Below are 23085 nucleotides of genomic sequence, written 5' to 3'. Positions count from 1 at the left end.
AAAGGGTCTCCAAATGTGCCTGAACTCCTGTCCCACGTTCTTCTTTCCAGAGGGCCCCTCTCACTGGTAGGGGAGGTGATGTCCACACAGGTGTGTGTGCTCTGACCCTTCCAGGGCCCTGCTTCCCAGACAGAGTCTAGTGTCTGGATGAGTGTGCTCTGAGTGGGGTACACCTAGGTTGGAATTTACACTTTAAAAGGCTCATGACTGATTCTAATATGCAACCAAGTTTGGGAACCACTGATTTGGTTCACCCCTAAATATGTATTAAGGTAAAAGCAAAAAGCTAAAGATTGCTTTACCTCTTCCTTTAAAAAAAAAAAAACAAAAAAAATTAAAAAAAAAAACTTTTATTTTTTTTTAAAGTTTATTTGTATTTATTTTGAGAGGGAGGTAGAGAGCAAGTGGAGGAGGGGCAGAAAGACAGAGGGAAAGAGAGAATCCCAAGCAGGCTGTGCACTGTCAGCACAGAGGCCAATGAACCCACGAACCGTGAGATCGTGACCTGAACTGAATCCAAGATTTGGACATTTAACCAACTGAGCTAGCCAGGAGCTCCTGCTTTACCCATTCCTAACAAGTAAGAAAATTAAACGAAAAGGGGAGGAAACTAGTACAATAGGAATAGAAAGTTAAACTGAAGATGTATACCAATGTCTGGTTCTAATTTCCAATAAGATTTTTGAGGGAAAACTCCCTCTAGGACCAAGGGAATTAAGGCAGCTGGCTGTTGAAAACAATAGCTCTAGCAAACTACCCCGATGTTAAATCAAGGTTCTTAATTAACTTTTCATTAAATTAATCTTAATACAAGCCAATCTAAAACCCTGACAGGCAGGGGCGCCTGGGTGGCGCAGTCGGTTAAGCGTCCGACTTCGGCCAGGTCACGATCTCGCGGTCCGTGAGTTCGAGCCCCGCGTCAGGCTCTGGGCTGATGGCTCGGAGCCTGGAGCCTGTTTCCGATTCTGTGTCTCCCTCTCTCTCTGCCCCTCCCCCATTCATGCTCTGTGTCTCTCTGTCCCAAAAATAAATAAAAAACGTTGAAAAAAAAAAATAAATAAATAAAATAAAATAAAACCCTGACAGGCAGCACAGACTGGTGGGACACTGCCTGCCCCAGAGCTGGGACCTGGTGGGGACACGTGTCTCTTGCACATCAGGAGTGGGACCACGTGCCTTGTCATCTCTCCAGGCTGGACCATTTCCACTACTGAAGGGGGAATGATCATTTCTACCTATTTTCCAGGGTTGTGAAGCCCAAATGAGATAATGTACATTAATAGGTTTTATAAACTAGAGAGCTTTATACAATTATTATGGTATGCTGTATTTTGCAACATTTTATGGTTAAAAACTTCATTTAATCCCATGACCATGAAAGATGACACATTTTATTTCACTAATTAGTTAGAAAAGGACAACTTACAATAACAAACTCACTTGGAAAAGCAGTAGACTCTTCAGACAGTACTAAGGAGATCAGTCTACAACACTATCTTTCTCTCTCAAACTCAACCAACCAGCACGAAGAAAAATAGTCTGTTTTCTTAATTATAGGAATTATACCTGGAAAATAACCAAATTGAAGAAATAACCGAGATTTGTTTCAATCACACCAGGAAGATCAATGTCATTGTGCTACGATATAATAAAATTGAAGAAAACAGGATTGCTCCTTTAGCCTGGATAAACCAAGAGTGAGTATCCACTGCTGTCTGACTGTCTTAGACAGTTTCTTCCCACTGTCATTACTGCACGGGCTATGAATGAGCGACACCCTTTCATAGTGAACCCTCCCCCAAACCTGGCTATCTGATTGGAGCTTGTGGTATGGCTGGTGTTGAGGTGACCACAGTCTCTGTTACTTGGACACCCCACCCCAAGCCCAAGCGCTGAGTGACCCAAGGTCTGTCCACCTCACAGGTGGTCATGAAGTTGAAGCGAGGCCAGCCCTGCCCCTGCTGGGAAAGGAAGATGCCCCCTTACCCTTGTGGGACCTCACGGTCTCACGCCTCCGAACCCTTTCTCTGTCTCAAGTCTTATACAACAGGCGGAAAGGTGTGTGGCTGGAGAGGGAAGGCAGGAAGCAGGGTCTATCGCTGGCGTGGGGGTCTTGCCTGTCAGGAGGGCAAGACAGGCCATGGTGGGGCGGCGGGGGGAGCTGGGGAGAAGCCAGATTGGGCCGTGTGGGGAGGGCATGAGGGATCTGAGTGGCACAGTGGGAACAGGCATCTTTCAGGGGCAGGACAGAGGGATGAGACAGCCTCAGGTCCAGCTGAGCCCAGCAGGACATGGTGGTGGCAGGGTGACTCAGAAGCCACAGGGGAAGCTCCTGAAACAACCAGGCAGCCCCCTTTTCTCGACCCCTGTGTCACCACAAGCCCTATGTGCCAGGCTGTCAGATCAGGTGTGGAGCAGAGGTGGTTTCAGGGATAGGCAGCTGGACGTCTGACCCCAGAGACAGTGGTGGGTCCTGAGTTCACTACTGCCCCAGGAATGAACTTTCTTCCTGATCCCGGCGCTCTTTGCCCTGGAGCTGGAACAGCTGTGTGGTGACCAGGTAAGAGCGGGAGCCTCGCGGCCACCCTCACACAAAAGTCACTACTGCACACCCAGTGGTGGCAGGAAAATGGCTGAGTATCCCTATGGTCCCTGCCCCACGCTCCACTCTGCTCACCCTTCTTTGCTGCAGAAATCTCGAGTCGATCGACCTGTCCTACAACAAGCTCTACCACGTCCCCTCCTACTTGCCCAAGTCACTGCTGCACCTCGTGCTCCTCGGGAACCAAATCGAGCGCATCCCTGGCTACGTATTTGGCCACATGGAGCCAGGCCTGGAGTATCTGTACCTGTCATTCAACAGACTCTCAGATGACGGCGTGGACAGAGTCTCCTTCTACGGGGCATACCATTCTCTGAGAGAGCTGTTTCTGGACCACAATGACTTAAAATCTATACCACCTGGGGTACAAGAAATGAAAGCACTCCATTTTCTGAGGTTGAACAACAACAAGATACGGTAAATTTTGGCTTTTTCAAGTATCGATTTAAACTGCTGTGGTTGACAGAGTATACGATTAAACAACCATGACATGATGTCTGGGATTTACTTCTAAGGGGAAAAAAAGGACAAGAGGTCACACTGAACAAGATAGGCAGATGTTCATAATTACTGAAGGGGGTGATAGGCACTCAAGGATTCATCACAGCTTTTTTCTACTTTTGTATATGTTTGCAAACTTCCATGGTAAAAACCTTTAGAATGGAACATTATTACCTAATACTGAGAACCTAAGGGGTGGGTTGAAGTGAGGCTTCAAGATGGGATATTACAGTGCTGCTCCTACCCCCATATGAAATTTAAAACATTCTAATCTGATTAGAATCTAAACTGATTCTATCTAGATTCTTCCTGAAGGAAAAATTCTGAAAAAAATTACTGAGTGGCAGCCTCTCTCACTTCTGGGGACACAATTTCCTATCTGCCTGGAAAGCATGAAGGTCTCAAGGATTCATCTGGAATGCTGCGGTAGTGCAGCCAAAGGCTGATCCTTGAGATGGGGTCTTGTCCCTGAAGATTCTACCCCTTCCTCTTTTCTCTGTCTCTAAAATTCCAAACACAAACTCCCAAAAACAAAAGAGGGAAAGAGTCAAGGGTGTATAACAGTACTGGAGAGAGAGGTGGGAGTGGGGAAGGCTTTATAAGATTCAGTTAAAAACGGTTTGGCTAGAGTACTTCATAGCTGTGCTCTGTGCTTTCTATTTGCGTCAGATAGCACATGTCTGTCCCCCTTCCAGCCTGACATCTTGATTAATACCTTTCTCCTCCACCTCTGAACCATTGGTTTCATTCACAGATGATTGTTGCTTGAACCTCTTATTTCTTTAAGGGTAACAAACTGCTGAGCCCCATGTTTGTTATCCTTCCCACATTTGTCAGCTGGAACTCTTATCAACCAGGGCCACTTTGTTACTCAGAGGGGTAAGATGAATGCTCCGTTCTTCCCCTGAAATGTCCAATCAGAGCAAGAGGCTGGCTAAAAATTTCTAACCATGTGAGCTGACAGATGTTACCTAAACTTAACATGCAATCATTCTGCAGTATCTACAAATGCCAAATCATGTCTTATACCTTAAACTATCATGTTGTATGTTAATTCTATCTTTACAGAACTGGAAAAAAACGATACATGTATTAAATATGAATGGAAAGGACTATAAAACATATTAAAATATATTTCCAGCTGTCTCAGGAAAAAAAAGAAGTCGGTGCCTAAGTGTTTGTGTTTTTTTGTTTTTGGCTTTCTCTCTTTCTCTGGAGAACCAATATGAACTCATGGTTTTATATATTCAGAATGCTTTCATCAACTGTAATTATTGTTCTTAAACTCCACTCCTTGGCCAGAGGTAGCGCTCAGAGCTGGCTCCGTGTCCTTGGAGAGGCCTCTGCTGACCCGGGCAGCACTCTCCTCCCCCTGCCACGCACCGGTGACAGCCTTCTCCCAGAGAGGTCCAAGCCCCCTCAATGGGAGCAGCATCCACATGCCCCAGGCTGGGGACCAGGCACTGTCTTTTCTAAAGTGTTGTTACTGTTTTAAGGCTTGCAGTAAACTGCCAGGAAATATGTATTTTGTAAAGAAAAAGAACAGGAGTTCATACTGGTGTTCCCAATTCAAATTTAACCATATAGAGTATTCCTTTTGTTTTAAATTTGTTTATCTTATACTGAGAACCTAGGTTCTCAACAATGTTAACTAAGTCATTATCTTACAATATACAAACAATAGTTTCGAAATAAGAATACCATTACTACAAGCACAAAAATACTGAGTTAAGTATACAGTGTTTTGGGGAGCTCTATTTGCTTTTAGAATATGTTCCACAAAGGATGTGTAGCTGAAATATTGTGGCCTACTTTGTAACAATATGTCAACAACTTAATATTCAGATAAGGTCTTTGGTTTGTTTTTGGTTTCAGGGAATTACTATTTTATATTTGATTAATGATTTTTACTATGTTAAACATTTATATAATTCCAAAGTCAAAACTGTATAACAAGGTATGTTAAGAGAAGTCCTTCTATGCCTGTACCTTATGCTGCATTCCATCATTCTGCTTATTAATTTTTTTAAATTAATTTGTGGTTTTTCCTTTCAGTATTTTTTTGCAAATATAAGTATACATACATACACATATTCCCTACCCTCCCATAATTACTATACAAATCATTACCAGAAAGATTTTTCTTTTTTCTCTTTTAATTTTGTTTAAACGCTTTTATCCATTTGTGAGAGAAGGAGAGAGACAGAGCATGAGTGGGGGAGGGGCAGAGAGAGAGGGAGACACGGAATCCGAAGCAGGCTCCAGGCTCCGAGCTGTCAGCACAGAGCCTGACACGGGGCTCGAACCCACGAACTGTGAGATCACGACCTGAGCCGAAGTCAGGCGCCTAACCGACTGAGCCACCCAGGTGCCTTGACAGTGAGTGGTACTTTCTTTTTTTAATGTCTTATTTTTGAGAGAGAGAGAGAGAAGACAGACAGAGCACAGAGTGGGGAAGGGCAGAGAGAGAGAGAATCCCAAACAGGCTCCAGGCTCTGAGTTGTCAGCACAGAGCCCGATGCGGGGCTCAAATTCATGAACCACAAAATCATGACCTGAGCTGAAGTCGGACACTTAACTGAGTGAGCCACCAAGGCGTCCCTCGAGTGGTACTTTTTATAATTATCAGTATAGCCTTACTATGACTCTTCATCAATATATGGAGAATTTCCTCATTCTTTTTACAATAGAATACAGACCAGTATTCTATTATGTGGAAATTTTATTTAACCAGTTCCTTATTGATAGACATCTAATTGTTTCCATTCTTTTATTACTACAAAGAATGCCATAATACGTAACTTTGGACAGCCTTTTATATTTTTCCAGACTAACTCTGGGATAGGCTCCTAGAAGGGAGACTGCTGAGTGACCGGGCAAAATGCACGTGACCCTGCTAGGTACTGCCAATCCCCGCCCCCCGCCACCGGGGCTGTCCTGCTCTGAATTCCCTCCAGTACTGTGTAATCCTGCACAGCCCCATTATCAGACCATGTTGATGAGCTTCTGAATTTTTTTTTTTTTATGTGAGGCAAATCTGGTAAGTGACAGTGCTGTGCCAGATACTTTCAACGTGCATTTCTCTTGTCATGAATGAAACTAAGCATCTCTTCATGTTTATGACATTTCATTTTTTCTCTGGTGGGCTGGTTACCAGGGCATTTCCCTCACTTCTCCTTTTTCTGCAGGGGTTTTTAGGAGGTCTCTGTCCACTGGCCCTATATCTGTGATATAAGTTGCAAAAGCTTTCTCCTAGTTTGCCATTTGTCTTTTAACTTTGCATTTTTAAAACACCTGTAGTCGCTTTATTAATCTTTTCTTTTAGTGCTTCTGATTTTTGAGTCACAAGGGGATTTTTTTTTTCCCCTGCTCCTAGGGTATACTAGTTCTTCAGTTTTCACATTTAGATCTTTGATGTATTTAAAATTTTTTCTAGCATATAAGAAAAAGACCCAATTTTACTTTATTTTTTAAAAATTGGGGAGCCTCAGTGGCTCAGTAGGTTGTATGTCCGACTTCGGCTGTCAGATGTGCTAACAGCTCAGAGCCTGGAGCCTGCTTCAGATTCTGTGTCTCCCTCTCTCTCTGCCCCTCCCCTGCTTGTACTGTCTCTTTCTCTCTCAAAAATAAGTAAATATTAAAACAAATTTTTAAAGAAAAACAATTAAGCAAATGTAATTTGGAAATCATTTAATTAGACTGCACATTACTTCCCTAAAAATTTTAAGAATTGTTGTTCTTCAAAATGATTAAGAACTCCTTATAAAAACTATGCCATTTTTTTGCTGTATACCCAGCATTAGTCATTGGAACCACTGGCACATAGACAAAAGCATAACCTGGGTAGTGAAAATGGATTTGTGATAAACACCCCAGAATTATCAAATAGCCCCTGGGGTCCTGGCTGAGCCCAACAATACAACAATGTGAAACTAACTCTTTAATACCAGAATTGATCTCCTAACTTCCAGCTTAATTTTTGCCAAGTTATCAAGGACAACAACCAACTCATCTGCCAAACCTAGCGATAATGAGTGACCCTTGAGCAACACAAAGTTCTTCTCACAGAAGTGAGATGATTCTTCACAAGATGATTTCCCTCAAATAATTCTATCAACTAAGTTAACGTCTTTTCTAAGGCTCATTTTCCTTTCTGACAGACATCCTGAAGGAATGTCCTCAAATTTCAAAGCTATCATTTAAGAGAGGCTCTAACAGCATTTGTCATTTTGTGTGCATTCCTTTGTACCTTCATGAAACGAAACACTTGTCCACAGAATAGGGGTCAATGTTAGTACTGACACGAAGAAAACCAGGCTGAAATAAAGGGCAGAATTTCAACAAGTGTGTAAGTAGTTCATATAAACAGTTGGCCTGACTTCCACATACCACTGACATTTCTTTTTGTTGAACACTCAGTATCTTCAACAAGAGCACCAGCAAGTTTGAGATAAAAAATGCAAGGATAGCTTTGATCATAAAGGTCCATCCACTAGATACGACAGTCAAGGCCAAGACTCATATTAATAGATTCATTATGTCTTTAAATGTGGCCACAAAGACTAAAGTTGTGGGCTGAGTTAAGAAACACGAGACTGCAAGTACCATGAACACTCGTGATAATAAATGGAAACTCATTTGACCCTCAAATTCAATATTTTTACACCAGCTCTTTTTGACATACAGAACTCAAATTCTGGAAACGAATGAATTTGCCTTTTTGTTTCCTTAAAACAATTTTTTAGGAAAATAAAAGTATTTTAGGAATTTCTCTCACCTGTCCCCCTGATGTTCCTTTACACTTTTTGCTAAAATTCACTTATATTCTATCTTCAACCATGTTATATACTCTCTGGTACTTGAAAAGGAAGAGCACCAAAACTTTTTTAAAAATGTGAAATTTAACTAAGTTACATAAAGCTCAATACTACTTGGACCATTTATGGCTTGTACATCTATTTTTCCTCAGGAACATTCTTCCAGAACAAATCTGCAATGCTGAAGAAGATGGCGATTCAACCCTGGAACACCTTCATCTTGAAAACAATTATATTAAAACAAGAGAAATATCATCCTATGCATTTTCATGCATAAGATCATATTCAAGTATAGTTCTTAAACCACAAAATGTCACATAATTCCAAGTTTTTGTTCATCACTTACAAACCATACTCCTGTATTTGTTGTAGTAGCATCTGTCATCAATAAGTGAGACCCAGCCCACAGAGAAACAACCAAAACACACCCTGAGTTTAGTTTTCCAGCAGTCTTAGTGGAAGTGCAGCTTCACACTCTAGAAAAAAGCCCCCTCCTGCAACTTTCCTCAAGAGAACAGGATCTTACTCGCTGCTGAGTTAGACTGGGAAAATCTGGAGCAAAATAAGAATGTCCTTTACAACTGACCTGAATATTGCTTTAGGCTAGGCTCTAAGTCCCTTTAAAAAATACATGTGTTACGGTTCGAGACCAAGAAGTGCATGGCAGGAAAAAAAAAAATAGGCGGAACTTACAAATTAATGTTCTGTTTATTATCCTACTGTCAAAATAATTTAGTATTTTCTATAAGATCCTATGCTACAATTATTGGTATAAATATACTTAGTGATTGGGTTTGCTTAGTTCCTTTTTTAATCACATGTGTAAAATTAAAATACTCCTGTCATGTTAATTTCCTGGTTTTGAGGACTGTAGTATTGTTATATACTGCTTATTAACATTAGAGGAAGCTGGGAGAAGGGCATATGTGAGTTCTACACTATTTTTGAAACTTTAGTACAAAATCTAAAATTTCTGTGTCAGTTTAAAAAATTAAACAATATTTTAAGATCACCCTCATTGTTCTTTATTCAAGATCAAAAGATCTTATGGAAAGTAGTGGACTTTGCTTAAAATATGTTCATTGTCCTTGACTACACCTTGTAAATATAAACCCTAAGGCATGCATTTTTGAAAATTTTTGCTCCAATGGTTACTGTTAGCAACTACCTTCTTTCAATGTGCTCAAAAGTATACTTTTATTCAGTTCAATTTAACATAAAGCTATTAGTATTTACTATGTACTAGAACCTGCCAAAACCATATGGTATTAAAATTTTTATTATGTAATGATCTTTTGTCTGTTATTTCTGGAACAATTTATAAAGGACACATACAGAAACTGTGCTGACTTCTTTTGCTGCTCTCAGCTTTGTGTCTAGAAACTCATATTCAGGTTACTCTAACTTTTCAAACTTTAGTGACCTAATCTTTCAATAGTGGTTTTGCTACCTGGGGGAGCTTCTGGTCCCACTTAGAGGGCTGTCATGAGAACCAGAGAGGAATGAAAAATATCCAGGAAATGTGGTACACAGGTGAGTGTACTTACTACCTACCTTTTATATAAAATTGACAGCCACCAGCATATTCACCAAAGCTATTTCCTAACTTTCTCAGATATGAGTTTGATATATCCTATTCAAGCCAATTTTATTTCCTTCTTAAAAAAAATTATTAAGTAATCTTCACAACCAATGTGGGGTTCGAACTTACAACCCCGAGATCAAGAGTCACAGGCCCCACCCACTGCCAGCCAGGCATCCCAAGCTAATTTTATTTCTGAGCCCTTCTTTCTAGGTACCCTCTCATAGTAGCTAGGATTTTGAGATTATAACATAAACAAGAATAATAGTATGATGAAGACTGTTAGAACCAAGGGCAGAGGCTTAAGCCAGGTGGCTAAGAGCAGAAGCAGAATCTTAGGGAACAAAAAGTTGGGACTTATAACCAGTTTAGGAAAGTAGGAGCATTACTAATTTAAACTGGCCAAGTTGAATGGAGGAGACAGGTAAAAATAAGAATATACAGTTATTCACTCCTTTAACAAGAACCTTTAATACTTCTTGCTGCGTGAACATGAATGCACTGACAGAACCTGTTGAAGGCAGTCTAGGGAGCAAAGTTTAAGGTGAGTCAGCAGAATGTGCACCCTGGAGCAACGCAGATGGACACTGAGCCTTCCTGCACTTATTTCTCACTCTGACTTTACTCTGTGTTCCAGACGCTGTTCTAGAGAACCAGGAATAAACAGAATGGACAGGTCTCTACTCTCTGGGAACACACGGTGTGGTTGGGGAGATAAGGTGCGATGAGGTCAGCAGAAAAGGTGGGGCGGTGGTGAAGCATGCTAGGGTCCTCAGCTCCCTCTGCCTGGGCCCAGGAGTGTGCGGGTCCCATGAGTCACGGTGGGATGCTGCTCCTCCTCCCCCCCCGGCCAGCCCTGGAGTGCCACGAGGCCCAGGCACACAGTAAGAGCCCACTGTGCAACTGGAACACCTCGACAGAACAGATTCTCTAGGAAGGCTGAAAATCAGACTGACTGATGGAAGCTTTACTTTTAAGTTGGAAGTCACTTTTATTTTTGATTTTACAACTTAAAATATAAAATATGTCTAGCAATGAACATGTTCAGCCTTGAAATTTCATCATGTCCTGGATAGGAAATTTTAATTCCATTAAAAAAAAAAGTGATAAATGTCCTTCACGATATAATGTTAAAAACAAACAGATGTTCTGCTTGGCTTCAGAAATATGCTGTAATTACTAACACATATGTACACTGAAAAAGTCCTGGCGTAGCTATGATCTAAAAATATTAAAGGTGTGTGCACATACATACAAGGAATGCTAACTATATTATTAATTTTGGGATTTGGCTTAAAATTATTACAAAAAGAACTAAAGATATGACATGGTGAAAGACACATATAGCCTGGGATTATAAGGAAATAACTACACCAGGAATCAGGACACATGGGTGCCCACCTTGATCTCCAATGATTCAACTGTACACTCACTTCACTTGTCTGGGATCACTTGATTCAATTATGACATAATGTGTCTGGAACAGATGAGTGGATTTCAAGCATGGCTCATCAGGGGTTCATGGCACCCTGGGGTGGAAATGTCCCTGAAGAAGTGCACAGACTCTCCTTCAGACAAGCAGTTTTGCTAACTTCGGAGAGATTGGCTGCTTCCCCTCCACACCCCGCTTTTCTTAGAACCAATGGACAGGCACCATCTGAATCACAAACCAAGTTTTAAGATTCACAAAGAACATGCATCAAAGTCCCTGGTCCTTCCCTAACCCTCTGCCCAGCTCCCCTACACTCTGAGAACACATGGCTGGAGAGCCTTGGCCTGAGGAAAGGTTTCTCAGGTGCCTGGATGCAGCCAAGCTCCCCGTGTGCTGGGCAAGGAGATCTAGCTGGCACAGCTGTTCCTCCACAGCTCCAGCGCACTGGGGCAGTGTGGTACTGAGCAGCTCTGCAACAACCAAAGGCTGCTGACCTCTGACCTGAAACACCCCGGAGGGCAGCCAGCTGAGCACGTGTTCTGGAGGGAGCACAGACAGGCCCACATCCTCTGTCCCCACCACGACCTGTGACTCCCTGGGCAGCAGGCAGGTCAGGATACTGCGACAAGGGTGGGTGGGTGCCACTAGGAAGCACAGCGGGTACGTGGCTGAGCCTGGACTTACTCTGCATCTTCCAACCGAAGTCCAACGAGTGGGAAGTCTGGACACCGGAGTGGGCGCTGGGCACTGGGCACCTGGCGTGGCAGGTGCTGCCAGCAGGGGTGAGCAAGATCCAACCATCTCTCTGCAGGCTTGCACTGCCAGATGACTCCACACATCACTGTAGGAGTCAGCCTCATGGAACATCCTTCCATTTGTTTGTGTTGACTTCAGTTTCTCTCATTAGTGTTTTATAGTTTTTGGAGTACGGGTTTTTTTACCTTCTTGGTTAAACTTATTCCTATTTTATTTTTGGCACAATTGTAAATGGGATTGTTTTCTTAATTTCTCTTTCTACTGCTTCATTATTAATGTTTAAGAATGCAACCAGTTTCTGTATATTAATTTTGTATGCTGTGACTTTACTGAAGTTGTTTATCAGTTATAGTAGTTTTGTGGTGGAGTCATCATGACTGCTTTCACTAACATGCAAAAAAAAGAAGAACATTTTTTTGTGTGTGTTGTCTTTATCTGGTTTTGGTATCAGGGTATTACTGGCCTCCTAGAATGTATGTGGAAGCTTTCCTTCCTCTTTTATGTATTTTTTTGGAGGAGGAATAGTTTGAGAAGAATAGGTATTATCTCTTCTTTAAATGTTGGGGCACCTGGGTGGCTCAGTCAGTTAAGTGTCTGACTTGATTTTGGCTCAGGTCATGATCTTGCAGTTCGTGAGTTTAAGCCCTGTGTTGGGCTCTGTGCTGATGGTGTGGAGCCTGCTTGGGATTCTTTCTCTCCTTCTCTCCCTGCCCCTCCCCAGCTCTCTCTCTCAAAATAAACAAACATTAAAAAAAAAAATAAAAATAAATGTTTGGTGAATTCCCCCGTGAAGCTATCTGGTCCTGGACTTTTATTTATAGCTGGGAGTTCACTGATTACCGATTCAATTCCATTGCTAGTAACTGGTGTGTTCAAATTTTCTATTTCTTCCTGATTGAGTTTTGGGAGGTTATATGGCTTTTATCCACTTCTTCTGGGTTGTCCAATTTTTTGGCATATAATTTTTTATAATATTCTCTTATAATCCTTTGTGTTTCTGTGGTGTTGGTTGTTATTTCTCCTCCTTCATTTCTGATTTTGAGTCCTACATCCTTTTTTCTTGATGAGTCTGCCAAAAGATTTATTAATTTTGTTTGCCTTTTCAAAGAACCAACTTCTGGTTTCATTGATCTATTCTATTGCTTTTTAGTTTCTATATCATTTATTTCTGCTCTGATCTTTATTATTTCCTTCCTTCTGCTGGCTTTGGATTTTCTTTGTTGTTCTTTTTCTAGCTCCTTACACTTCAGTGTAAGGTTAGGTTGTTTGAGATTTTTCTTGCTTCTTGAGGTAGGCTTGTATTTAGAACAGCTTTTGCCACATCCCAAAGATTTTGGACCTTTGTGTTTTCATTGTCATTTGTCTCCATGTATTTTTTAACTTCCTCTTTGATTTCTTGCTTGACCTGTTTGTTGGTTAGCAGCATGTTATTTAGCTTCCACGTATTTGTGCTCTTTCCAGATTTTTTCTTGTGATTCGTCTATTCTGGAGAATGTTCCATGTGCACTTGAAAACAATGTGTATTCTACTGGTTTTGGATGGACTGTTCTGAATATATCTGTTAGATCCATCTGGTCCAATGTGTCATTCAAAGCAACTGTTTCTTTGCTGATTTTTGGTCTGGATGATCTGTCCATTGATGTAAGTGGGGTGTTAAAATTCCCTACTGTTATTAGGAAATTATATACTGAGAGATTAAAAAAAATCCTCAAAATATTAGCAAAGTAAATCCAACAATACACTAAAAAAAATAATTCATCATAATCAAGTGGGATTTAATCCAGGGATGCAAGGGTGGTTCAACATTTCAAAGCAATCAATATGATATGTCACGTAAAGAAGAGAAAGGATAAGAACCCTATGATCCTCTCAACAGATGCAGAAAAAGCATTTGACAAAGTACAACATTTATTCATGATAAAACCCCTCAACAAATCAGGTTTAGAAAGAACATACCTCAATATAATAAAGGCCTTATATGAAAAACCCACAGCCAATATCACACTCAATAGGGAAAAATTGAAAGCCTTCCCTCTAAGGTTGGGAATAAGACAAGGATGTTCACTGTCACTACTTTTATTCAACATAGTATTGGAAGTCCTTGCCACAGCAATCAGACAAGAAAAAGGAATAGAAGGCATCTAAATTAGTAAGGAAGAAGTAAAAATTTCACTATTTTTAGATGTCATGTAACTATATATAGAAAACCCTAAAGACTCCACCACAAAACTACTATAACTGATAAATAACTTCAGTAAAGTCACAGCATACAAAATTAATATACAGAAACTGGTTGCATTCTTAAACATTAATAATGAAGCAGTAGAAAGAGAAATTAAGAAAACAATCCCATTTACAATTGTACCAAAAATAAAATATCTAGGAATAAATTTAACCAAGAAGGTAAAAAAACCCGTACTCCAAAAACTATAAAACACTAATGAGAGAAACTGAAGTCAACACAAACAAATGGAAGGATATTCCATGTCAATGGCGTGGAAGAACTAATACTGTCAAAGCAGTCTACAGATTCAATGTAATCTCTATCAAAACATCAATAACATTTTTTCATAGAACTAGAATAATCCTAAAATTTGTATGGAACCACAAAAGATCCTGAACAGTCAAAGTAATCTTGAGAAAGAACAAAGCTGGTGGTATTACAATTCCAGATTTGAAGATCTACAACAAAGCTCTAGTACTCCAAACAGTAAGGTACTGGCACAAAAAGAGACATATTCATCAAAAGAACAGAATATAGAGCCCAGAAATAAATCCAACCTTATATGATCAATTAATAAACAACAAAAGAGACAATATACAACAACAGGGAAATGAGAATCTCTTCAACAAATGGTGTTGAGAAAACTGAACAGCCACATCAAAAAGAATGAAACTGGACTACTTTCTTATATCTAATACACAAAATAAACACAAAATAGATTAAAAACCTAAATGTGAGACCTGAAACCATAAAACTCCTAGAAGAAAACATAGGCAGTAATTTCTTTGACATCAATTGTAGAAACATTTTTCTAGATATGTCTCCTTTAGCAAGGGAAACAAAGGCAAAATCAAACTATTGGGACTATGTCAAAATGAAAGCTTTTGCACAGTGTAGGAAACCATCAACAAAGCAAAAGGGCAAACCACTGAATGGCAGAAAACATTTGCAAATGATATATATGATAAGGGATTGATATCCAAAATATATAAAAGACACAATGCAATACCAAAAAAATAAATAATCTGATTATAATGGGCAGAGGATCTGAATAGATTATCTTTTCAAAGAAGACATACAGATGGCCAACAGATACATGAAAAGGTGCTCAACATCACTAATTATCAGGGAAATACAAATCAAAACCACAAAAAGATATCACCTCATACCTGTCAGAATGGTTAGAATCAAGAAAGACAAGAAATAACAAGTGTTGGGTGAGAATGTGGAGAAAAAGGAGCCCCCAAGCACTATTGGTGGGAATGCACCTTGGTGCAGCCACTGGTGGAAAACAATGTAATACAGAGGTACCCAAAACAAAACAAAAACAAAAACCAAAAAAACCTGAGAAATACCATATGATCCAGTAATTCCACTACTAGGTATTTACCCAAAGAAAATGAGAACACTAATTTGAAAAGATATATGCATCCCTATCTTTACTGCAGCATTATTTACAATAGCCACAAGATGGAAGCAGCCCAGGTGTCCATCAACTGATGAATGGATGAAGAAGATGTGGTGTGTATATATATTCAATGGAGTATTACTCAGCCAAAGAAAGAAAGAAATCCTGCCATTTGCAACAACACGGACAGACCTACAGGGTGTAATGCTAGGTGAAACAGGTCAGAAAAATATCGCACAATTCCATATGTGGAATTTAAGAAACAGACAAAGAAAGAAAAAAAGAGACAAAAAAACAGACTCTTAAATACAGAGAACAAAGTGGTGGTTGCCAGAGGGGAGGTGCGGGGAGGATGGGTGAAATAGGCAAAGGGGATTAAGAATACATTGATCGTGATGAGCAATGAATAATGTATTGAATGTTGAACCATGACATTGCACATTTGAAACCAATATAATACTGCATGCTAATTATACTTCAATTTAAAAAAACATGAAAAAAAACTACCCACAGCGCTAGCTGAAATCTGCCTTTGCACAGTGCCCTCTGGTCCACCTGGACACCTCCAAGAGAAGTGAGGTCAGGGTGATTAGCCCGCTCGCACATAAAAATGTGATTATTCCAATAACTGTTCAGTAGTATGTAGCATAAACCTTTAAATTCATTGAGAAGTGTTAATAAATCATAATGCTTGTTTAAGATAACTTTAGATTTGGTAAGTATGTGAAGATTTAAGCCACAGATGACTGGGTATATAGCTAAAGGATAAAACCCCAAAGATTTACTGGTGGCATATACTGCATTCAGTGTAGTATTGTGTGCTGCTGTAGGCAAATATGATTTGCCTGAATTGGCAAATTTATTTTACTTTTTAAAAAAATGTTTATTTTTGGGGGTGGGGGGACAGAGAAAGACAGACAGACAGAGAGACAGAGAGAATGAGAGACAGAATCCCAAGCAGGCTCTATGCTGTCAGCATGGAGCTCGATGTGGGGCTCAATCCCATGACCCTGGGATTGTGACTTGAGCTGAAATTAAGAGTTGGATGCTCGACCAACTGAGCCACTCAGGTGCCCCTGAACTGACAAATTTCAATTTAGATCAGGGGTAACAAAGAAAGCCTGTGGTAGAATATGGGTGGTAAATGGTACCAAATTCAGAGGAGGAAAGAGCATTAGGCTTGAGGGGCCCTGATACAGGATGTGAGTCAGCCAAGCAGAGGGGATGAGTACAGGTCGGAAAAGCTCAGCGGGAGACCAGACTTACATGAGGAGCAGTGAGGTGTCGGAAAGGGATGTGAGCCAGCACCGCAGGGGCTGTTGCAGCCAGTACAGGTGACAGGAGGAAAACTGTGACAAAGCCTCGTCCAGGACACAATGAGAAGGGAGCCAAAGAGAACTGCTTATGCCTCAGGAATGCTGCTGACAGGCTGACAAAGAAGGGACAGTTTGGGCAAGAATATGCTGAATTTGGGGGTCATGAAAGATTTCGGGCAGGAGGATGGGGGGAGTGGGAAGGCAAAGAGTCCATAGGCAAGGACAATTTTGAGGGGTATGAGAGGAAGAGGGCAGGGGAGCTGAACCCTAGTGAGTGCAGCTCCCAATGTCGAGGGAGCAAAGGAGCCAAGTCCATGGCCAGTCTCCATCCAAGCTGAGCCGTGTGGTCTGGCCACACAGAGCTTCTGGGGCACAAGACAAGATGCACCCAGGAGCCTGGCTCTGTGCAAAGTGCCCCCCTCACCTGGCCCTCAGGATACATGGCACCACCCTGGTGACAGATGTGGTACTGTGACTTAGGTGTGCACTGATTATTTATTGCATATGAGGTGCTACACCGCTGATGGACAGAGGGCATATCGTGTTTCTCTAATAAGACTGTAAAACCAGAAGAACAGAGAGACAGGTCATTTCTTAGATCCTTGCATCCTGTGCAGAAAGTTGGTGCTCAACTGACTGCAGACCCCAGGTCTACACCGATCAGCTCATGAGCTCTCCAAAGTTGCTACTGATACTACTCCTAAACAAAACAGAAAGGAATCTGCAAAACTTAAGGACTTCTTTTTTTTTTTTTTTTTTTTTTAAATAGGCTTCACGCTGAACGTGGAGCACAACAAAGGGCTTGAACTCATGACCCAGAGAGCAAGACTTGAGCTGAGGTCAAGAGCCAGAAACTTAATCAACTGAGCCACCCAGGTGCGCCCAAATTTAAGGACTTTTAAAGGAAAAATGAGAAACTGAAATGAAAAAAAATTTATATAGGGTCCTAAAATTAATAAGGAATAATTTATATCATTAACATTTTCTGACACAGACATGAGAAAACAGAGTATTTTATAAACAACCCAGTCATGCTTTGACAACTGGTAATACTTAGTAACCAACTGATTGTTCTGCATAATAACAACATTGACTATGTTTTCTAAAGCCATCATTTAAACATACCATGAATTACTAGGTTCATGGACGCCGACGTACAACGAGGAGCTACTCAAATTCTGCTGTTTCAGTGAAACCTCAAAGGGCGGTTAAAACCCTTTATGACATCTATTCCACCTCCTCCTTTATTTAGAAAACAGAAAGTTTCCTCATAGGAGATGTACTTACAGACTGAAGATGACTGAACTATTCTTCTGTCCACAGTTGAAAGTAATTCAGATCCTCAATCAACTTAAAATTCAAAAATATTAAAAGTACCCATGAAAACAGAAGTTTCTGGCCAGCTCTAAACTATACAAGATGACTCCAGGGCGTGCAAACCCAGAAGTCTACTCTACCATGAGGTCTGTTCCTTGTAGTTGAAAATCCAGAACAAGTACTGTGGTTCTGACCTGGAGTCCTTATGAGCTGTGGACTAGATCCTGTTACTCAGACTCTGATTTCCAGTCTCCTCACCCGTGAAATTGCGGGGAACAACATCTACTTCCCAAAGCTGCTGGGAAGGTTAAATGAGGTGCCATCCATTGCCACGCTAGGCGCAGGTTAGACATCAGAGAAGCTGAGCATCCGTTCCTTCACTGGTAGGTGTCATGAGACCAGCAGGCACAGAGGTTCAGTGACTTGCTCAAGGCTGCCTGGCCTCTTAATATAGCAGACATTAATTATTCAAGGTAACCGATTCCTTAGATTGTGAAATATAGTGGGAAAAGGAGTGGGCATCTTACTCTGGGCAAGGGGTCAGCAAATGCTCTGTTGAGGGCTAGGCTCCAAAGGGACGCTGGGAGCCTCTGCTCACACCCATCGTACAGAACAGCATCATACAGACACCAGCATAGGGTGTGCTCAGCTGGAGTCTCCATAAACACACAGCGAGTGTTGGACTCTGCACAGAGTCCAAACTACTTCTCCTCACAGATGGAGTAATTTAGAAAATGACTTGAAAAAAATCCTGATTATAAGAAAGAAGAGTTAAGTCTGACTTATAAATGTAACTCACTGTGATTACTTATAACACCTGAAATGAGGAAAAACCTATTTAAAATAGCCAGCCAAACTGTAAGAGTATGTGATCAATAAACCTGTCCAGCAGTTAAGATTCTGACCTCAGAGATGACCCAGGAGTGGGTCTGTAAGGACAGAGTAAGAGTCTGCCTGCAAGCCTTGGCCTTCCCGTCCCTCAGCTGGGTGCAGAGGCCCTGGGCAGATGGTTCTTCTGGGGAGTGAATTTCATGACTGTCCCTGTGAATAACAGCCCCGACTGAACCTGATCCAACAGACCCTCTGTAGAGGATCTTCAGAGGAACTGGGGTCTATAGTCAACAGGGCAGGCGTGTGTGAGCACACACGTGAGCTCACATGCCTGAATGCTTCAGCACATTCTTACATGTTACTCACATGTCTCTGCCTTGACATGTCGAACAGCAAGAGTGGAGGCTGTAAACCACGGTGGAATCTGGTTCTGTCACACACTGTTTTTTGCAAAGAAGTGAATGTTTCTGACTCTGTAAATAGGCCTTAGTGATTACACAACTGAAAAATAAAGGCATGAGTATTTCTTCTTTGAAGTCGCATTTTCTCTCTCTACATGAAAATGGATACAATCAAAACTTTGAGTTGAGCATATTTTTTCCTTTACACAAAATGTGAAGAATGTGAATCCACACAAGGGAAAGCAGACTGTATTAAAAATAACATGTGATTGCACTGAACACGTATTAGTTTGGAACACAAAAGGAATGCATCATGCTATTGAAATGTCATGGTGTGTTTCTAAGTAACAGAGTCTCTGTGGTCAAATAAACTTACATTAAACTATCAACTGATAGAAGCAAATCTTTTCAGAAGTTGGAATGTGCTAAAGGTTGATTTGTTTTCCATAAGTTGAGAATTATGTTCACAATTACCAAGTTTATAATGTCTGAAATACTAATTCTAGGGAAATAGTTCTTAATTATTTGAAGGATGGACCCCTGAGAGGATACGATGGGCCTCTGTGTAGAAAAACACTCATCTACTAACACTTTACATGTATCAAGAGATTCATACAGCCTTCCCCACTCCTTCAGGGATTCACAACCCCTGGTTAAGAAACCCTAGGGTAACAGCTTAATTAACTTAAAGCTTTACATGTAAAAATTTCAGTAGAGGTAAGGACAAATCAGTTAAAATTAAGACAAAACATGTTCCCCCCCCCCCCCCCAATTATTTAGCAATATTTTTAAAAGCCACAGAAAAGTTGAAAGTATACAGTGAAGATCTCCACATGCTTCACCTACATTCACCAATTGTCATTTTGTCTGTTCATCTCTTCCCCCGTCCTGTGTCCACATTTGTCCAGCTGGACCATCCATGTGCAGGCTGCAAGTGTCACAGCACTGTCACCGGGACTTGAGGAGGGGACTCCTGAGAACATGGACAGGCCTGATGAGCCTGTGGCACGACAATCACATGTGCTCACATCACCAAACCCAGGAAATGGAACTGACTCAGTACTGTCTCCCATACAGCCCATATTCGGGTTTCCCCATGTTCACGCATTTTGGCATGTCCCGACAATGCCCTAAGAGGCAGTGTGTGTGAATTAGAGTTTACACGCGCACTCCTTCAGTCTCAGAAGGTTTATTTAAAACTGTTACTTGTAACCATTCCTCAAAGCAAACTGACTTCTGAGGCATTTAAAAATATGTGACACCCACACAATATTATAAACTTACTGCCATAAGTCTTTCAGTTTTCATGAATTCATATCAATTAATTTTAAATGACAGTTTATGTCTCCCGTGAGACCTTAGGAGAGTCTCAATCTTCATTGTTCGGAAGGGCCCCAGACAGCTATCTTGCAAAACGTCCCCTAATTTGCATTTGTCTGATTAGATTTGGTAAAACATGCCTGGCAAGAATCCCATGTAGGTGATGTCACATACTTCCTTTTGCAACGTATCAGGAAGCACAAAATGGTGGCTAGCCTATTACTGGTGATGCTGAGACGTTTGGTTCAGGTGGTACATTCTTCCTCTGGTAACTAGCAATCATCTATAAGGTAAGCTTTTGGGTCTCTGAATATTTTGCCATTCAGTGACCCTCTACCTTAGTGGTCTGAGCTTCCACTGACTACCTTTGCCTCAATCAGCACACCGGAAGTATCCGTAGATGGTAACTCTCCAGCTCTGGTCCCTTCTGGACGGCTCAGCTGGCATCCTTCTACAGGAAAAGCCCTGTCCCTTTTGATTCTCTTTCCTCTGTTATCACAAAAAGGATTTTGCATTTGACACGCTATACTCCACTGCCACCCTTGTTCTTTGTAAGGTGCTCACATTGTATCCTCACACTGGCTGCCGCATTCCGTCCACATCCATGGTGACTTCTGCGCACTCTGCTGCTGACTGGTATGAGAGGTTTCTGGCACATCTCGCGCCTCCTCTGGCCCCAACCTGTTACTCGTCAGTTCCCCCAGGAGCGTTGGTCCTTCTAGTGGGAAGTGGTTCTTAGAAACACAGATCTGGAAGTCAGATCGTGAGCCTTCAGGTGTTCTCAGTGGAAAGAGCTAGAAAGTTTATTTAAAACAGAACTATTACTTGTACCCATCCTCAAAGCAAACTAACTTTTGAGGCATCATTTAAAAATACATGACACCCACACAATACTATAAACTTACTGTCCTAAGTCTTTCAGTCTTCATAAATTCATGTCAATTCATTTTAAATGACAATTTGTGTCATTAACTCATTTTTGGAGCGAACCCTCCACTGGGCTGAGGGCAGAAGCTCACCAGCACTGCGGGCAGAGCAGGGAGGGCAGCCTGGAACCAGGGACCGGGAGCCCATGGGAAGGAGGCTGCTGCCACCAGTTCAGCCAATCGCTGCAACCGCACAGGACGCCAGGGCCAGCTTTGTCAGGCTGACTTCTTGGGATATGCTATAAATTTGGACTTCGACATAAAATTTCCTGTTTTTTAAAAATACCATATGCTCCAAACAAAACACATCTGCAGGATGAATACTGTCCACGGGTCATGACCTGCAGTGTAAGTAGTTAGTCACAAACCACAGAGCCCAGTCTGCCCTGAGTGCCTCCCCTACATGACCTCCAGGTTATGCAGGAAGAGCATGCACTGTTTACACTACCGAGTCTGACAGCCCAGAACTTTCCCACAACCGTCCTTGCCAGGCAAGCCCCTCACATGCCTTGGGGCTTCCCCACAACTCCCTCCTGCGCTTCTTCACAGCACGTACACCATCCGGTGGAAGGAGCGATGGGCCACGCGAGGGGCCCCACGATCCTCTCGATGGCACTCAGCAGGCACGGAGCGCCAAATGCCCTGGGACGGACATTGCACAGCCCGACCGCCTAGTGATTGCTGAGCTTGGGAAGGCGTCTTGTGAGGCCACAGACACTCTCTTCCCACCCACTTCATCCCTAATTTGCAGGAGGTGATTCCCAAGGCCCTTCTGGTTCTTCTGTGTTTGGACAGTGACCCCTGCTCTCCACTTCCACACTAGGACGAGGCTAGGGGAAGGGGTCTTATAAATCAGATGCAAGTGTGGCTTAAGCAATCCATTTTTATTTTCACCATGGTTGGAATATATTGGGCTATGCAAGAAATGTATGAAGTTTTTTTTGTGTAAATCAGTCTTTCTGTTCATAAAATGCCAGAACCGAGAGGCGCCTGGGTGGCTCAGCCAGTTAAGCTCCAACTTCGGCTCAGGTCACGCTCTCTCCATTTGCAAGTTCGACCCCTGCATCAGGCTCTGTGTTGACAGCTCAGTCTGGAGCCTGCTTCAGAGTCTGTGTCTCCCTCTCTCTGCCCCTCTCCCGCTCACATTGCCTTTCTCTCTCAAAAATAAATACACGTTAAATTTTTTTTTTAAAGATAACCAACGAAGGTGCAGAAAAACAGGAGGTCCCCTGCATAGGACCCTACAGGACCCCAAGCGGCGGGCTCCCTCCTCACGACGCCGTGGGCCAGAGGAGGCCCACTGCTGTGTCCGGAGCGACGGCCGGCAAGGCCGTGGAGAGGCTCCGCAGCTCCTTCCCACACGGTGTCTGCGGGCCTCCTTCCAGGTGGGGGCAGCGTCTGCAGGACCAGGGACATTGGTCCCCGGCACCACTCCCGGGCCCTTGGACGGAAGATGAAAGTGAGGTGCTGGAGGAAGAAAGGGCCCCGCCCGCGGTGGGGACAAGAAGGAGAGGCGCCGCTGCACCGTTAGACGAGCGGCGGCGCTGCAGGGAGCGCTCCGCTCTCTCGAGAGGAGGCAGGGCCGGGGCCCACGTGTGGACACGGGCGGAGGAAACCTCGTGAGTGCGAGTACAGCAGTTCCACGCAAAACA

General features: G+C 42.2%; 2 protein-coding genes across 5 annotated transcripts in view; one reads left to right on the top strand and one right to left on the bottom strand.

Annotated features, from left to right (window-relative positions):
* ECM2 (extracellular matrix protein 2) overlaps positions 1-9208 on the top strand; it is a 33345-nt gene extending 24137 nt beyond the window's left edge. For both annotated transcript variants that reach the window (XM_049635659.1, XM_049635585.1), the window contains exons 8-10: positions 1558-1697; positions 2693-3019; positions 8073-9208. In XM_049635659.1, coding sequence (XP_049491616.1) covers positions 1558-1697; positions 2693-3019; positions 8073-8241 — 636 coding nt within the window. In that variant the 3' untranslated portion in view covers positions 8242-9208. The remainder of the gene's footprint in view (positions 1-1557; positions 1698-2692; positions 3020-8072) is intronic.
* Positions 1-23085, bottom strand: part of CENPP (centromere protein P) — a 228303-nt gene that overhangs the window by 66781 nt on the left and 138437 nt on the right. The gene's annotated exons all lie outside the window — the stretch shown is intronic.

This window comes from Panthera uncia, chromosome D4 (genome assembly GCF_023721935.1).
Source record: "Panthera uncia isolate 11264 chromosome D4, Puncia_PCG_1.0, whole genome shotgun sequence".
Lineage (NCBI taxonomy): Eukaryota > Metazoa > Chordata > Mammalia > Carnivora > Felidae > Panthera > Panthera uncia.
Note: the sequence above shows the minus strand (reverse complement) of the source record. Positions and strands in the feature narration are given on the sequence as shown.